Source organism: Aquarana catesbeiana, linkage group LG11 (genome assembly GCF_042186555.1).
Source record: "Aquarana catesbeiana isolate 2022-GZ linkage group LG11, ASM4218655v1, whole genome shotgun sequence".
Classification (NCBI taxonomy): domain Eukaryota; kingdom Metazoa; phylum Chordata; class Amphibia; order Anura; family Ranidae; genus Aquarana; species Aquarana catesbeiana.
Window position 1 is genome coordinate 82295255 of NC_133334.1, and position 18128 is coordinate 82313382.

The 18128-nt window shown below is 44.4% G+C and overlaps 1 protein-coding gene and 1 long non-coding RNA gene across 3 annotated transcripts in view; both read right to left on the reverse strand.

Moving 5' to 3' along the window:
• LOC141112132 (fatty acid desaturase 2-like) overlaps positions 1-12334 on the reverse strand; it is a 54096-nt gene extending 41762 nt beyond the window's left edge. The window contains exons 1-2 of one of the 2 annotated variants that reach the window (XM_073604615.1): positions 12189-12334; positions 11612-11881 (exon numbers count right to left, since the gene is read on the reverse strand). In XM_073604615.1, coding sequence (XP_073460716.1) covers positions 11612-11821 — 210 coding nt within the window. In that variant the 5' untranslated portion in view covers positions 11822-11881; positions 12189-12334. The remainder of the gene's footprint in view (positions 1-11611; positions 11882-12188) is intronic. The other variant, XM_073604614.1, reaches the window with a different exon arrangement.
• LOC141112133 (uncharacterized) overlaps positions 1-18128 on the reverse strand; it is a 186354-nt gene that overhangs the window by 47753 nt on the left and 120473 nt on the right. The window lies entirely within an intron of this gene.

The following is an 18128-nucleotide window of genomic DNA, read 5'->3' on the forward strand; positions in this document are numbered from 1 at the left end:
CGTCCCATTGATTTCAATGGGCAGGAGCGGTAAAGGAGCGGTATACACACCGCTCCTTCACCGCTCCGAAGATGCTGCTAGCAGGACTTTTTTTACCGTCCTGCCAGCGCATCGCTCCAGTGTGCAAGCCCTCGGGGCTTGCACACTGGAATGAAAGCAGCGGCACTTTCGGGGCGGTTTGCAGGCGGTATTATTAGCGCAATAGCGCCTGCAAACCGCCCCAGTGTGCAAGGGCTCTTAAGAAGCAACACGCAGAACTTTTCAAACGCACGGCACCCACAGCTCAGTGGTGTGAAAAGTCTCTTAGGATTTAAAGGAAAACATTTTTCAATGCTGAGTGGCTTCCATGCCACCACTCCGCATTGATGCAATAATTCATGCAAAAGGACCCCCGACCAAGTATTGAGTGCATACTATACTGTACATGGGCATACTTTTCAGTAAGCCAACATCTTCTGTATTCAAAATCCTTTTTTTTTTTTTTTTTATTGACCTTATGTAATATTCTAATTTTCTGAGATACAGAATTTAGCTGTAGCTGTAAGCCCCAATCATCAAAATTAAAAGAAAGAAATGTTACATAGTTACATAGTAGGTGGGGTTGAAAAAAGACACAAGTCCATCAAGTCCAACCTATGTGTGTGATTATATGTCAGTATTACATTATATACCCCTGTATGTTGCGGTCATTCAGGTGCTTATCTAATAGTTTCTTGAAACTATCAATGCCCCCTGCTGAGACCACCGTCTGTGGAAGGGAATTCCACATCCTTGCCGTTCTTACAGTAAAGAACCCTCTACGCAGTTTATGGTTAAACCTCTTTTCTTCTAATTTTATTGAGTGGCCACGTGTCTTATTAAACTCCCTTCTGCTAAAAAGTTCTATCCCTATTGTGGGGTCACCAGTACGGTATTTGTAAATTGAAATCATATCCCATCTCAAGCGTCTCTTCTCCAGAGAGAATAAGTTCAGTGCTCGGAACCTTTCCTCATAACTAATATCCTCCAGACCCTTTATTAGCTTTGTTGCCCTTCTTTGTACTCGCTCCATTTCCAATACATCCTTCCTGAGGACTGGTGTCCAGAACTGGACTGCATACTCTAGGTGCGGCCGGACCAGAGTCTTGTAGAGTGGGAGAATTATCGTTTTATCCCTGGAGTTGATCCCCTTTTTAATGCATGCCAATATTCGTTTTGCTTTGTTAGCAGTAGCTTGGCATTGCATGCCATTGCTGAGCCTATCATCTACTAGGACCCCCATGTCCTTTTCCATCCTAGATTCCCCCAGAGGTTCTCCCCCCAGTGTATAGATTGCATTCATATTTTTGCCACCCAAATGCATTATTTTACATTTTTCTACATTGAACCTCATTTGCCATGAAGTTGCCCACCCCATTAATTTGTTCAGATCTTTTTGCAAGGTTTCCAAATCCTGCGGAGAAATTATTGAAATGTATCACTCTGTGTGTAACGCATCTATATAAAATATATGAGTTTCACTTTTTGAATTGAATTACTGAAAAAAATTAACTTTTTGGTGATAGTGTAATTTTATGAGATGCCCCTGTATATATATATATATAGATATATATATATCTATATATATATATCTATATATATAGATATATATATATAGATATATATTTTTTTTTAACATTATGTTTATGTCATAGTATGTTGTACTATATAGGTGTACAATTGATATTTGATAATATCTGCTCAACTCTATTCCTCCTCATTAACGGTTTCCTTGACTGCGCCTGACCGCCAGTTGCCTGCATTGCTGTGAACTGCAGTAACCTCGTCTCTGCGTTTCTCTGCATCCCTTGTTCTCAATGAGCATCAGCAGAAGGCCCTCCTCCAATCAGAGCTCTGCTTTATTTGGAGCCCTCCTACAGGCAGACATGACCAGCTGTCTCTAACAGACGAGACAGCCCTCGGAAACCCTTTACATGGCATTGTTCCTAATTTTTTTATATGCTTAAGGCTTGCGATTTGTACTCTGCGATATAACAGAAGCAGACCACACAGATCCCTAGGAATAAAAATCTACAAGTATACTGTACATACAAAAGACGTGCATTATAGGCTCCGGTGTGTAATTGTAACATCACAATAATACAACGTACAATCAGATTCAGGGTATGCAGACATTGCACTGGCATACTGAAATCTGATCACAGCTATTGTCAGTGAAGTGCACAATACAATCTCCCAAGCCTTTATTGACTTAGGTGAAAAGCATTGGGCACAGTGCAGGCTCATGTCTCTGGAGGATGTGTGGGATTGATTTACTAAAGGAAAATAGGCTGTCCGCTTTGCAAGGAAATTTTCCTATTCACTTAGGCTGCATTCACACCTGAGCGTTCCTGGAACACGCGACAAAGCCACTCTTCAGAAATGCGCTGCAAACGCACTGCAAGCACGTGTCGTTCTTGGGGTGCCAAAAATTAATAATAGTACCCTAAATGCCGGCATCAGACATGCATTTTGGCGCGTGTTTTTTCACACATCAAAAGTCACCAAAATGCGCAATACAAAAGCGCCACGCTTTGTTCCAAAAAAATATTTGGGGCTCCTTCGGGGCATTTATTACACATAGGCTAGCTTATTCAAATGAACAGGCTGCCCTATGCACGATGAGCGGAAAAACGCCAAAACAAGCAAAAAAAAAATGCTTGTGGGAACACGAGTTCCTGCTACTCTCAAATGTGAATGGAGCCTTAGTGAGTGAGGTAAAGCTCCACTGTTATCCATCATCCAATCATGTGTGAGCAAAAATACTGAGTTTTTTAAGAACTTATCTGGCACAAGAAGTGGGTTTGTATCGTATTTATTAAACCTATTCCCTTGTAGTGTGAACCAACCCCCATGCATGCATAAGCCATTCAGTTGTTGATTGTTCAGATGGGCCAGCTCTCTGGCACTATGTCTGATATGCTTGAAGACTTTTTCCATAAAACTTTCTTGGGGATATTTTTACAAGGTAGGTTGCCAAGTCATTCCTTAACCTTCTCCAATTCCTCGGGCTTTGGGCTGGCATGCAGAATGCCACATGGACATAGCCAATTTGTACATACATACTAGGGCCAATTAAGACGGAAGCCAAATAACCTACCATCATGTCCTTGGAGTGTAGGAGGGAACCCACACAAATAAAGGAAAAATATGCATACTCAATGCAGATAGTGTCCTGGCTGAGATTTCAATCAAGGACCCCAGTGCTGCAAGGCATAATTGCTAGCCACTGTGCTCCCCTATAAAAATAAAAGATGCAGCCTGACTACTGGTGCACTGGGGCATTTATGGTCTTCAGGGTGGCTGCATTCACTTCTGTGTTGCCAGATTGTCATACCTAAGAAGCCTGGGTTATCACTGCTGCACTCATCTACATATACTGCTGTAGTACCTGTGTTCATTGAACTGTGTTGTAGTACTGTAAACCAATGAAAGACCGTGTTCACTAGTTTACACGTATCATTTTGTTCAAAGAAACAATGGTTTTAATGTTCTGTCCGAGTCTAGAAATGATTCATTTTTTTTTTTAGAAAATTTGACTGAACATGGACCAGTCTTCAAACAATCCTCAAGAACTGTCTGTGGGATCGTATCATAGAAGGAAATACTCGCTGGTAGGGGAGGAGACCTACTTTGACCTAACCTGCAGTTCAGTAATACCTATAGGTCTTTCCCCTTCCCCACCCTGTGATTGGATAGTGAAAGGAGTAGCAGAAGACTCATGAGTTTTTAGGCATTCCCTAGCTGCAACACATGTCCAAAACTCTTCAGCTAGTGGGCTACAGAAATACAGGGCTATCCAGGGGCCATCTTTCTTGTACTGCAACCACCCAGAGTCCACACAGACCTTTATATCAGCCACACACATGTAGGAATGCTGAGACACTGCACACTACATCCTCCTGTTCTTCACCCCCTCCGACCCCTATTTACTCCTGAAGCACATTTTCTTTCAGGGCCCTGTAAATTCCGAGGTTCAGGCTAAGATTCCTAGGTTAGTCTAAACACCTGAGGGACGTGAGATGGAGGCACAGGCCACCAGGTGCCTGACTCAACTTTGGAGGTCCTAAACCACTACCATGAGAGTAAACCTCATTTCAGCTAGCCACCACCAGATAGGTATATTAGGTTTGCTCTTCACACGTTAATATGTGTCTGCAACTCTTAACACTTCTAATACATTCCCCTGGTATAGGCTGTGCATAATAAATTACATTTACCGCCCTGCATGTTACTCATTGCTCGCCATTAACTCAGCTGTGCATCTCACCTCCTAAAAGGCACATAACTCCTGCATTTATAATCAGTAAAGAGGCATGACTGCTGAGGCGCAATGGGCCTAGGTACAAATGTAACATAATGGGATTAAAAAACCCCACCACCCTTGCCCCCTCACCCCATTAAATAAAAACACTTACAACCATTAGGTTGGAAAGGGCAAGGCCACAGTTTTATTTAAATTCCAACACATAACATGTGAACACTTTAAACCAGTGCCAGTCACAGTTGTACTGTGAGCACGCAATTCCAAAGGGGGCCTGTGCTTAACATAAGTGCTGGACAGACAGCCTACTTCCAATTTTCCATCAAGGGCATAGCCCATTACACCAACTTTAAATGCTGGCAAGCTCAAGAAACTGTAGCAAGCTGTGACATACCAAAAAGGAAAAAAGGGACAGGAGGGTGGGCAGCTCTTCCATCCACTTCTTCAAAAGACCCAGAATTCCCTGGGGGCAATAGTTTTCTGAGCTCAGGCCAAGCCCACCCCCCATATTTCCACCAATCCTTGGTGACCATCAACCACCTTGTCCAGCACCTGGCCATGCCCCCATCAGTCAAGGCCCTCTTTCCCTATAGGCTCAAGAGGTCTTCATTGCATTGGCTTTTATGAACTTTAGTGAACAGTACTTAAACAGCTTTGCATCTCATGCTTAGGTTGTTAGCTCCATGAGGGCAGGGGCTGATGTGAATGTACAATGTACCGTATATGTAAAGCACTGTGTAAATTGAAGGCGTTATATAAGTACCTAAAATAAAAATAAATAAAATGATCCTGCCATACACTTTTCCAGGCCTGTGGACTAGCTATGTCTCCCCAGAGGAGAGTTCAACCTACCAACATCTCTTCCTGCTGACTTCTCATTTTTAGGAAGCAAAGCCATCCCTGGACAGGGCAGCCTCCCAGCTACATGGTGTCTGCTGCCCCTTCCACCTACCATATAGGACAGTATATATATATATATATATATATATATATATATATATATATATATATATATATTTTATTTTATTTTTATTTTTATTTATTTATTTATGCCAAAATGGGTGCCCAGATCTTGAGGGATTTCAGTGTTAATCAAAGTCCCCACTGGCATTTCCAAAATGGCCGACTGGAGCCCATAACAGGTGTCAACTTAGTCCTAAGTGAGTTCTTGCCAGACTAAAGAAGTGATACAGTGCCCTCTTCAGGTCAGAGGACATATTGAACCATTACATCTGCCTACATTTTCCCTTCTCTTAACTATGGCACATGCTTGTGCCAAGAGCAAGCATCCAGCATTCCCCATGTGCAAAGATTATGACATCACAGGAGTAAAGCAATAGAAAAAAAAAAACTGAAGAATACAATAGATCTTCTCTGGCTTGGGTGCACACTGCAGGCTCACCCAGTTCCAGCTCCAACAGGACCGTCCTAACCCCAGGCTTCCAAGGGGAAGCAAGCTCATAACAGGGGGCAACTTAGTCCCCATTGAGTTCCTGCCAGCCTGAAGAAGTCACACATCTGCCTACAAGCTCACCTCTCTGGTACTCCTTGAACTCTGCTCAGTTTGTTGCCTCCTCGTGCTGCTTATTCCTTCCCAATATGATCTCTGATGTGCAGGGATTGCAAGGGGCTGATGTCAGCTCATACTGAGCATTTAACAATATTTTAATAAACACAGACCAGCATCAATGTGTGTTTTTATATCTGGCTGGATCAGCTTTAATCAGAATTTTTGAAAAAAGAACTATGTTCTTTAAACACCACTTGCCGACCCCCTACAGTATATATACATCATTACTTTGACGTTAAATACAGGGGTTATGGCAGCAGGTAGCTTTCATAACCCCAGTATCATTCTTTTCTGGGAGCGGGTTCAGCGCCGGATAAAAGTGATCCCGTGGCGGATTTGCCATGGGATCACTTTTAGAGGTGGCTGAAGAGGTGTCCCCCCCCCCCCCCCCCCCAGCTGCTTTCTGGTTGTTTCAATCTGATCCAGCTGATGGCTAGGCAGGAAGTCGAGTGAGGGCAAGATGGCCCCCACTCAGCGCTATGCTCTTGGAAGACCACAGCAACCTCCGACGTGACTTCCGGTTCTCTGGCTTAAAGAATTTTTTTTTTTAGAGTCAAAGTGTCAAAAAATTATTATTTTTGCTTTTGCTTTTAAAGGTAAATGAGAGATCTGGGACTTTTTGACCCCAGATCTCTCAATAAAGAGGAACTGTCATGCTTATTTTTATTACAAGGAATGTTTATATTCCTTGTAATAGGAATAAAGGTTATAAAAAAAAAATAAAAATAAAGGGACAGTGTAAAAATAAAAAATAAAAAGTAATATACATAAGAAATTTTTATTTTAAAGCACCCTATCCCTCTATGCTTACGTGCAGAAGCGAACGCATAAGTAAGTTGCGCTCGCATATGTAAATGGTGTTCAAACCACACATGTGAGCAATAATTCTAGCACTAGACCTCCTCTGTAACGCTAAACATGTAACCTGTAAAAAAAATAAATCATTGCCCATGGAGATTTTTGAGTATCGTAGTTTGTCTCCATTCCACGAGTGTGCCCAATTTTAAAGTATTACATGTTAGGTATCTAATTACTTGGCATAACATCATCCTTTACAATATACAAAATGACTGGGCTATCTTTAGTGTTTTGTTTTATTTAAATTCATTAAAGCGTATTTTTTACGAAAAAAATTGCATTTAGAAGAACGCTGCGCAACTACAGTGTGACATAAAATATTGCAACAATCACCATTTTATTCTCTAGGGTCTCTGATAAACAATATATGTACATATATAATGTTTGTTGGTTCTGAGTCATTTTCTAGCAAAAAATACTAATTTAAACTTGTAAACAAAATGTTCCACAAAAAGGCCGGTCAGCAAGTGGATTTATAGCAGCCAGCAGTTTGCAAACAGCTATAGAATGAGCACTAAAATAGGACTGTGCTGCACAGTACACACACATGATAGATAGGTGCTGTAAAAAAATCAATATACATTTGTGCTCAAAAGTTTGCATACCCTGTTTGCATATTGTATTAATGTATATTGCCCTGCATTACACAGACTTTATATCTGTAACCAGAATATAATAATTATAATAAATATAAGTAATATTTCCCTGTCCAAGGTACTCCTAGGAGTCTCCTAATTCCTAATCCATTGACACAGATGGATTAGTTCCATATCTAGGTCTGACTACTATGCAGTTCTCTGTGGATGAGAATCTGAATAGAAGAGGCATGTCAGCAATGTGAACGTCTTTCCTCTACGTAACCACACAAGGCAGAAGTCATTACTCATTACAGCACCGGTCAGCCTTTACTACATCACCAGTAATTTGCGATCTTAAAATAAACTGTATTTGATTCTAAAAAAAAATGAATCAGTATGAAATCACCATTCTCTGGCACAATTACAATCCTTTTATAGTCTTTTATTCATTACAATCACAAAGGATAGAAATTGGAATATGAATGTAATGCACTGGCTATTAATTAATAAACTGTATATTTAATTTCTTTTTTTTTTTATAAATCATTTTAAATGTGCAAACCATGTTATGCCACGTAGACTTATTTTTAAATGCATACACATTCTTTTTTTAATAATTATTAGTTATGAGTGGACAGACCCCTTATTTTTTTTTTTTTCGTGTTACTGCTTGTTTGCCATCTCAGATTACTGCATAAAGTACTCAAGATATATTATCAATATGAACACATTCTGAACAGGTCCCTCCCCTTGTCTATGTAAGCCCCGTCCATTCCAGTGACCTTTCCCATTGTGGCAGTGATCATAGGTGTGTGCAGCCTATTGCATTAGGTTGTGTGCCCCAAAGCCCAAACACACATGCCTTTCTCTGCAGCCTCAGCCGCATGGGGCAGTGAATAAATGGGAAGCGCTCTGTGCTGAACGGCTTCCTGTTCAGTCACAAAGGGAAGCATAGTAAACACAGTTTACTATGCTTCCGTTATGAATCAACACAGTGAGTGGATGTGTTCACTATGTTCATTTAGAAAAAGAACTGGCAGGTTAATTATATATCGACTAGCCCTTTCCCCTGTTCTCCATCCTGAAACATCCCCCACAGCAGCAGAGGGGAGAGGAGAGGGGGGAAACCAGCAGCACTTCGGGGGGGGGGGGGGGGGGGCAACACAGGGGGGGGCCTGGGCAGTAAGGGGAACCAGCACTGCACAGAGTGAGTAGCATAGCTCCCAACTGTTCCTGATTTCAAGGGACTGTCCCTGATTTCGAGGGACTGTCCCTGATTTCGAGGGACTGTCCCTGATTTCAAGGGACTGTCCCTGATTTCGAGGGACTGTCCCTGATTTCGAGGGACTGTCCCTCTGTCCCTCATTCCTCCTCATTTGTCCCTCATTTTGGTCTGATCTCTATTGATGTATAAAAAATTCACTTTTTATCTATCAAAAAGTGTTTTCCAGCACTAAACCTTTCATCTGATTTCTAAATTGCTGTATTTGTAAATTCCAAAAGCCAATATAAAGGAATAGTAGTGGTAAAAAAAAGCACTTGTGGGTTTAACCAATCTTGTTTTTTTTTTGTACAATTCTCCTTTTAAGGGGGTGTGGCTGTATACTTTTGCTGATAGGTGTCCCTCATTCCCATCTCAAAAAGTTGGGAGGTATGGATTAGGGTGTGCCCCCTGTGCATGCCCGTGGGGAATGTTGCCCAGTATGCAGTTGGGATATGTTAATTATAGCTGATAGTTAAAGGCAATGAGCTACCAATGCTATCCAGCAAACACTGAAACTATGTTAAAATCAGAAGACTAACACAGTTAAATTTAATCCAGGTTATCTGTGACCCACTGCAACAAGAATCCAGACAGCACCTCACAGGGTCGCTGGGAACGTAGATCCTGAAACCTCTGCTACTTCCTCTCTGCTCGCTATATGACTGCTCACATTCGGCCCTCCAGGGCAGGTTTAAATCGGATTGGTGGTTGAGAGAATCTTATCACTGCTGACTGGGATCTTTGCATGTGAGAGGCAGCAAGCAGATAACAGTGGGTGTGTTTTAGAATAACTTTCCTGCATCACAAGTAGGGGTTCTCAGATCAACAGATTACTAATAGTAAAAGTCTTGAGGAACAGTGACCTGGTAGGCTTCATGTTTGCCTTTCAAGACTTTATTTTCAGTTCTGCTTTTGTCAATGTTTTGAATGGAATATTAATACTAACTAAGATTTAATGACCAGTAGTACTTGGCGACCTATCAGAAATAAGTCCCTGCTTGTGTAGCTCCTAAAATGGACATGTGATTGGCTGCCAGGGTTCACAGCAGATTATTGACCTTTGTACTACTATTAAAAATACTTGTACACATGGGCTCACAAATACAAATCCTTTGAAGCCAGACACCCACACATTCCATATCCAAATGTTATATTTGCATGTATATTTATAAATTTCTTACGATGACCATATGCAAACATGAGCAACCTCAACTCTTCCAGTGTACAGTGAACTAGAAATGTCAAGAGACTTGAGAACTGGGGACTCTATCAGTTACTATTAGGAGGAGTCTCACTTCTGATGCTCAGCATAGCACAGTGGGTGGAGGACTTTACAATCTACTTGATACATTTGCTGCATTTTTATCAGCAACACTGTGGTGGGATTTGTTTTGTGGAAGCGCTGCATCTATTATTTTAGGGCTGGTTCACACCACAAAAACTCACTTCAGATCCGTTTCTACATGTGCGTTTTTAACGCGTTTCGGCAAGTTCTGACGTGTTTCTGGATGCATTCCAGATGTTTTTTTCTTCTTTGTTCCTGATTTTCTTTTCACTGTACTGGGGTCAGGTGCATTTTTGAAGCTTTCCAGTGCTATCCGGTGTGTTTTTGATGCTTTTTACCATTTTCCAGTACAGTCAAGTGCAGGACAAATGCAGCATGTTCTACTGTTTTTTCTGGAATTGGAACGCACTGGACTGACCGCACTGGGGTGAACTATGCCATTGGAAACCATATAACCTACTTTCCATGTGTTTTTTATGCAGAAAAAAAATTGCACTGGTTTGAACTGGCCCTAAAAAAAAAAAAAAAAAAAAAAAAAAAAGCGCCTGGAATGCATCCGGAAATGCATCAAAAACACGTATGCAGAAACTAATCTGTAACGGATCTGCTGTGCGTTTTTGTGGTGTGAACCGGCCCTCAAATTATTATTATTATCATTATTATTGCTATTATATAGGATTTATACCCTTCTTACATTATTTGATTGGTCACAGTTCAGGATCGTCTTTTGGTAGAGTGTTTGTCTTTCCCATTAAAAATAATAATAATAATAATAATACAAATAAAAATACTGTAACACAGGATTTACAGTATATTCTTATTGCAGTATTTTGTGGGTCATTTAGTCCTGGATAGTCTTTTTCAAAGTGTTATTATGTGTTTCACATTAAAACATTATTAATGTTATTATTATACAGGATTGATATACTTGTGACATTATTTGACAGGTCACATAATCCAGGATGATCTTTTTACAAAGTGTTTGTGATTTTGTTTTTTTCATTAAAACATTGTTACTGTCATTTTTATTTTATTTTTTGACAGGTTATTTAATCCAGAATTTTGTGTTTCCCACTAAAAACAGTTACAGAAATGTTCATGTTTACAAAAAAAAAAAAAAAAAAACCTAGTTTATAACACTGAGATGTGAACGCTAAACAGATTTTTTACCCCACAGTGACACGTCCTATGCACACAGTATCACACCATAGTCAGGAGAGCAGGGAGCTCTCTCCTTGTACATTGTATAATCACCTGGCATGCTAACACACAAGCAACAGCTGATTTGTCACCGCTGGGTTATTCTACTATAGAGGTGTATTCGACTGGTGAATTTTAAGAGAGGGGGGGGGAGAGGGGGGAGATTTACTAAAACGGGAGCGCTTAGAATCTGGTGCAGCTGTGCATGGCAGCCAATCAGCTTCTAACATCAGCTTGTTCAATTAAGCTTTGACAATAAAAGCTGGAAGCTGATTGGATAGTGCACTAGATTTTGCACTATACAGTTTTAGTAAATCTCCCCCATCATTCTTCCCTGACTTGAAATATAATTAAAACACACGTGTTTGGATCTCCCAATGGGATGTGTTTCGTCTTATAACTGATTTTTTAAATCTTGAAATTTTGCAATAAGGGATCTACAACAAATGCTAACCTTATAATCTGGTGTTAATCAATCTTGTTAGATTAAAATCTAACAACAGTTGTATGATTGCAATGCTCTGCAGGTCATGGAAAAAAAAGAAAAAAACCTGGGGGTGACCCCAGGACTCACCGAGGCATCTTCACCGGCGTAGTGGCTGATAACTCTCAGACCCCCGGGATGCCTCTTCACCCAGGCACTGATGTTGTAGACTTTGCGATCTATCACCAGCCACTTATCAGTCCTCGTGTTGTGTTTCTGGATTTCTTCCCAACTGTAGCGAGGATCCGACTTGACGCAGCCAGAACTGCACCCCTCTCCGTTCTGGCCCCCCTTGCCCATGGTAACTCCGTTCTTGGGGGGGCACTTGGCGCCAGCTTCCCTGTGCTCCTCCTCTTCGCTCTGCCAGGAAATAAAAGCAAAAGTGTCATTTAGATTTCAGAAGCTCATAGTTTCTGTGTTGTGTCTGTCTGTCATTCTTGTCACTTCCCTTGTGCCCCCCTATTTGCTTTCTCTCTTGTCTCCTCACCCGCTTCTGCACCATCAACTGTCTCCCCCCCACATCATCAATTGCCTCCCCCACACCATCAATTGCCTCCCCCCCCACCAACAACTGCCTCCCCCCCACCAACAACTGCCTCCCCCCCACCAACAACTGCCTCCTCCCCACCAACAACTGCCTCCCCCTCCACCTGCTGCTCCAGCTCACCCAGAGGCTGCCTGCCTGCTCTCTCCTTCAGTCTCTGAGGCTCCACATGTAGCCGGCTACAAGCATTTCCCCACCTCTCCCTCCACCTCCTCCTCCCTGAGCATCCTCCTCTCTCCTCCTCTCCCCTGTTTAGGGTTTCCAGGGCAATCAGCAGAGAGAGAGGACCAATCCAGGGCCCGGGACCAGGGGCAGCCTCCTTGTCATTGGCCCTGACGGATCTTTCGAAGCTGGAGGACGTGAGGGAATTATCTGTGAGCTGGGAGGGGAGCCAGAGAACACCCCCAACAACCTGAGAGAGAGGAGAGGAGGGGGGCAGACATAGGGAGAGAGGGAACTCTGATATATGGGGGGGGGCACAACATGGGGGGAATGAGAGGCTTAGAAATAAAAAGAAATTATAAATGAATAAAAAGGTGGGGGTCAGCAAACAGCTGTTGATGGTAACAGGTTATTGTAGCATGAGACAAGAGAAATGAATGATTATTACATAGACAGATGAGGAATAAATAGATGTGTGGGAGTGAACTCAATGGCAGAGAACATGAGTTAAGCAGCGCAGTGGTTCGCACTCCTGCCGTGCAGCACTGGGGTCCCCAGATGAGCACTGGGGTCCTCCGATGAGCACTAGGTCCCCAGATGAGCACTGGGTCCCCGGATGAGCACTGGGGTCCTTGGATGGGCGCTGGGGTCCCCAGATGAGCACTGGGGTCCTCGGATGGGCGCTGGGGTCCTCGGATGGGCGCTGGGGTCCCCAGATGAGCACTGGGTCCCTGGATGAGCACTGGGGTCCCTGGGTGAGCGCTGGGGTGCTAGGGTCCCCGGATGAGCGCTGGGTCCCTGGATGAGCACTGGGGTCCTCCGATGAGCACTAGGTCCCCAGATGAGCACTGGGTCCCCGGATGAGCACTGGGGTCCTCGGATGGGCGCTGGGGTCCCCAGATGAGCACTGGGGTCCTCGGATGGGCGCTGGGGTCCTCGGATGGGCGCTGGGGTCCCCAGATGAGCACTGGGTCCCTGGATGAGCACTGGGGTCCCTGGATGAGCGCTGGGGTGCTAGGGTCCCCGGATGAGCGCTGGGTCCCTGGATGAGCACTGGGGTCCTCCGATGAGCACTAGGTCCCCAGATGAGCACTGGGTCCCCGGATGAGCACTGGGGTCCTCGGATGGGCGCTGGGGTCCCCAGATGAGCACTGGGGTCCTCGGATGGGCGCTGGGGTCCTCGGATGGGCGCTGGGGTCCCCAGATGAGCACTGGGTCCCTGGATGAGCACTGGGGTCCCTGGATGAGCGCTGGGGTGCTAGGGTCCCCGGATGAGCGCTGGGTCCCCGGATGAGCGCTGGGTCCCCGGATGAGCGCTGGGTCCCCGGATGAGCACTGGGGTCCCCGGATGAGCGCTGGGTCCCCGGATGAGCGCTGGGTCCCCGGATGAGCGCTGGGTCCCCGGATGAGCACTGGGGTCCCCCGGATGAGCACTGGGTCCCCGGATGAGCACTGGGGTCCTCGGATGGGCGCTGGGGTCCCCGGATGAGCACTGGGTCCCTGGATGAGCACTGGGGTCCCCGGATAAGTGCTGGGTCCCCGGATGAGCACTGGGTCCCTGGATGAGCACTGGGGTCCCTGGATGAGTGCTGGGCCCCCGGATGAGCACTGGGGTCCCCAGGTGAGTGCTGGGTCCCCGGATGAGCACTAGGGTCCCTGGATGAGCACTAGGGTCCCTGGATGAGCGTGGGGGTGCTAGGGTCCCCGGATGAGCGCTGGGTCCCTGGTCCCTGGATGAGCACTGGGGTCCTCGGATGGGCGCTGGGGTCCCCGGATGAGCGCTGGGTCCCCGGATGAGCACTGGGGTCCTCGGATGAGCACTGGGGTCCCTAGATGAGCGCTGGATCCCCGAATGAGCACTGGGCTCCTCGGATGAGCACTGGGTCCCCAGATGAGCGCTGGGTCCCCAGATGAGCGCTGGGTCCCCGGATGAGCACTGGGGTCCTCGGATGAGTGCTGGGGTCCCCACATAAGCACTGGGGTCCCCGGATAAGCACTGGGGTCCCCAGTTCTTGGTCAGGATAGATCTCCTCTGCATGTTCTCCCTGTGCTTGTGTGAGTTCTTCTGAATACATGCTAGTCGGATAGGGCTCATTCGCCAGGGTGATTATTATTTTTATACAGGATTTATATAGCGCCAAACAGTTTGCACAGCGCTTTACAAAATTAAAGCAGACTGTGCAATTCAATACAAGAGGAATCAGAGGGCCCTGCTCATAAGAGCTTGCTTTCTTCTAAGAGGAAGGGTGAAGTGATACAAAATGTTAATAACTGTGGGGGATGAGCTGATGAAGAAAATCCAAGTTTGGTTGTTAGGTTAGAGCGGACTGCCAATTCTGGTGGTATAGATCAGCAGATTCTTGCAGCTGGAATGGCCGGTGAGCAGGGCGCCGTGTCACATACAAGGGAGACAATTTAGGCCTCATTCACACAGGCGATAATGGGCCGGTCTGAGAATTCCAGAATCACCGGTGTGTACGTTTAGCTGTGCCCACTCTGCCCTTGCAAATCAATGATAAGCCGATAGTGGTCGGATTTGTCCGCTGGAAATGCATATGCTGCTATTAGGGACAGATGGTCAATCCTGGACGCAAACATCAGTGTCCAGGGGCGATCATTCATCTCTATCCTCATGTAAAAGCTGCATGTGCGTTTATCCACAGATAAGTGGGCGCCATCAACTTGTCATTCATTTACACGAACAGAGCAGCCACGGCTAAGGGCTGGTTCACACCACAAAAACGCAGCCCAGATCCGTTTGCGTTTCTGCATGCACTTTTTTAGTGCTAGTTCACAGCAGATGCAGTCCAGTGTGTTTTTTTTTCTGCACGAAAAATGCATGCACAGTGTTTTCCATGTATTCCAATGGCTCTAGTTCACACCGGTGCAGTCAGTTCCAGTCAGTTTCCGGTGCAGAAAAAAAAGTAGAGCAAAACGTATCAAAAACGCACCGGAACTGCGTGTGGTGTAAACAAAAAAACATCTGGAGTGCATTTTTGCGGTGTGAACTGGCCCTTAATGTGTTTTGGTGCGTTCTGGTGCATTTTTGATGCGTTTCCAGATGCATTCCAGATGCTTTTTTTCTTCTGTTTTACGGGTTTTTAAATGTTTTAAATGTACTGGAGTCCGGTGCGTTTTTGATGCGTTCCGGTGTGTTTTTGATGCGTTTCAGATGCTTTTTCTCTTCTTTTCTACAGTTTTATTGTTTTGTTTTTTTACTGTACTGGGGTCTGGTGCCATTTTTGATGCGTTCCAGTGCATTCTGGTGTGTTTTTGATTTGTTTTACTGCGTTCCAGTACAGTCCAGTGCAGGAAAAATGCAGCATGTTCTACTTTTTTTTCTGGCACTGGAAAGCCCTGGAACCGACCGCACTGGTGTAAACTATGCCATTAGTAACCATATAACCTACTTTCCATTTTTGAAGAAAAAAAAACACTGGACTGCATGTGGGAACTGGGAAATCATACCTCCCAACTTTTTGAGATGGGAATGAGGGACACCTATCAGCAAAAGTATGCAGGCATAGGACACGCCCCTTGCCACGCCTCCCTTAAAGGAGAATTGTAAAAAAACAAGATTGGTGAAACCCACAAGTGCTTTTTTTTACCATTACGTTTCCTTTATACTGGATTTTGGAATTTACAAATGCAGCAATTTAGAAACCAGATTATTATTATTATTATACAGGATTTATATAGCGCCAACAGTTTACGTAACGCTTTACAGATGAAAGGATTAGCTCTGGGAAACACTTTTTGATAGATAAAAAGTGCATTTTATATACATCTATATAGATCAGACCAAAATGAGGAGGAAAGAGGGACATTGCTCCAAAACAGGGACAGTCCCTGGAAATCAGGGACAGTTGGGAGGTATGCCTTCAATGTAAACAGCATTAGTAATCGCTGCATGTGCATTTACCCGCAGACAGTCACTGACGTATCCGTCCGCCATCAACTTGTCATTCATTCATGCAGAGCGGCCGCAGCTAAACGTAAACTCCAATGATTCCAGCTGCGAGACTCTCCTAATCCTTCCTGTCGGGATTCTCAGACTGGCCTTAATCGCCTGTGTGAATGGGGCCTTAATAGGCTGTAGTATGAATACCTGTGAGATAGGGACCTTAGATTGTAAGTACCTTGAGGGTAAGGACTGATGTGAATGTACACAATATGTAAAGCTTTGCAAAAAATGCCAGCGCTTTCTAAACGCCTATGATTAGTAGAAATAAATGGGTTAATCCAGACAGGGTTGGATTTATTTCAGATGCTAGGGGGCAATAGAGGGACAGAAAAGCACACACTGAGCAGTCCCTGTGTGTTGTGTTGCCAGGATAATGCTGTAGATAGGGTTATCAGAGGAGATCTGTCAGTCAGGGTCACTCACAGACCTGAAGTGCTTACATAGCTAATAATGGCCACAGATTGCAGCCTGACAGATTAGGAGCTGCTAAACTGTCAAGTGTCCTGTTCACAAGTCAGTGAATAATCTTCATACTGCTCTACACACTTATCAGCGCCATTAATTACTAATGTAATTGAATGATAGCGATAGCCGCGCCAGGCGTTGGCTCGTTAGCCACTTTCTAATCAAGTTGGCGCTGAGGTTTTTTTGAGTTCTAAAGAGTTCAATGGCATCCCTGTTTGTAAAGGAAATATTTTCCTTTGAAGGGCTCATTCACACCACATTCATCGAGCAAAGCTGATCTTCATAGCTGCAGGCTCGATCGAATTTATTAAAGACGCCACAATACACCTTTATACACTCACCGGACATTTTATTTGTTGCTAGTACCGGGTTGGACCCCGTTTTGCCTTCAGAACTGCCTTAATTCTGGCATAGATTGGACAAGGCGTTGGAAACATTCCTCAGAGATTTTGGTCCATAGTGACATGATAGCATCACACAGTTGCTGCAGATTTGTGGGCTGCACATCCATGGTGTGAATCTCCCATTCCACCATACCTCCCAACTGTCCCTGATTTTGAGGGACTGTCCCTGATTTGGAGCAATGTCCCTCTGTCCCTCATTCCTCCTCATCTGTCCCTCATTTTGGTCTGATCTACCCCATTTCCTCAAAAATAAGACCTAGTGTGATTGTCGGTGATGGCTGCACTATAAGCCCTACCCCCCAAATAAGCCTAGTTAAAGTCCTTGTAGGTCTTATTTTCAGGGTAGGGCTTATTTGGGGGGTAGGGCTTATATTGCAGCCATCACCGACAATCACGCTAGGTCTTATTTTCGGGGAAACAGGGTATATAGTTGTATATAAAATGCACTTTTTATCTTTCAAAAAGTGTTTCCCAGTGTAAACCTTTCATCCAATTTCTAAATTGCTGCATTTGTAAATTTAAAAAGGCAATATATAATATAATATAATATAATTTTTTTTTTTTTTTACCACTACTATTCCTTTATATTGTCTTTTTTTTTTTTTTTTTTTAACTGTGTTAAAAAAAAAAGACAATATAAAGGAATAGTAGTGGTAAAAAAAAAGTACTTGTGGATTTAATTAACCTTTTTTGGGGGTTATTTCTCCTTTAACCACTTCCCTACCGCGCATAGTCATATGACGGCGGCAGGAACCCTTTGTCCCTCTGGGCCGCCGTCATATGACGTCATTTACTTCCTGAGCCTCTAGGGGGCACGCGCGCCCGCCGCGTCACTAGGCACCCGATGCGCGTGGCTGGCAGCCTCGATGTCCACCGGGCACCCGCGATTGCCCGTGAACACAGCAGGACCATGGATCTGTTTGTGTAAACACACCGATCCACGTCCTGTCAGAGGAGACCGATGGTATGTGCCCAGTACAGAGGAACACTGATCGGTCTCCTCCCCTTGTGAGTCCCCACCCCCTACAGTTAGAATCACTCCCTAGGAAACATATTTAACCCCTCGAT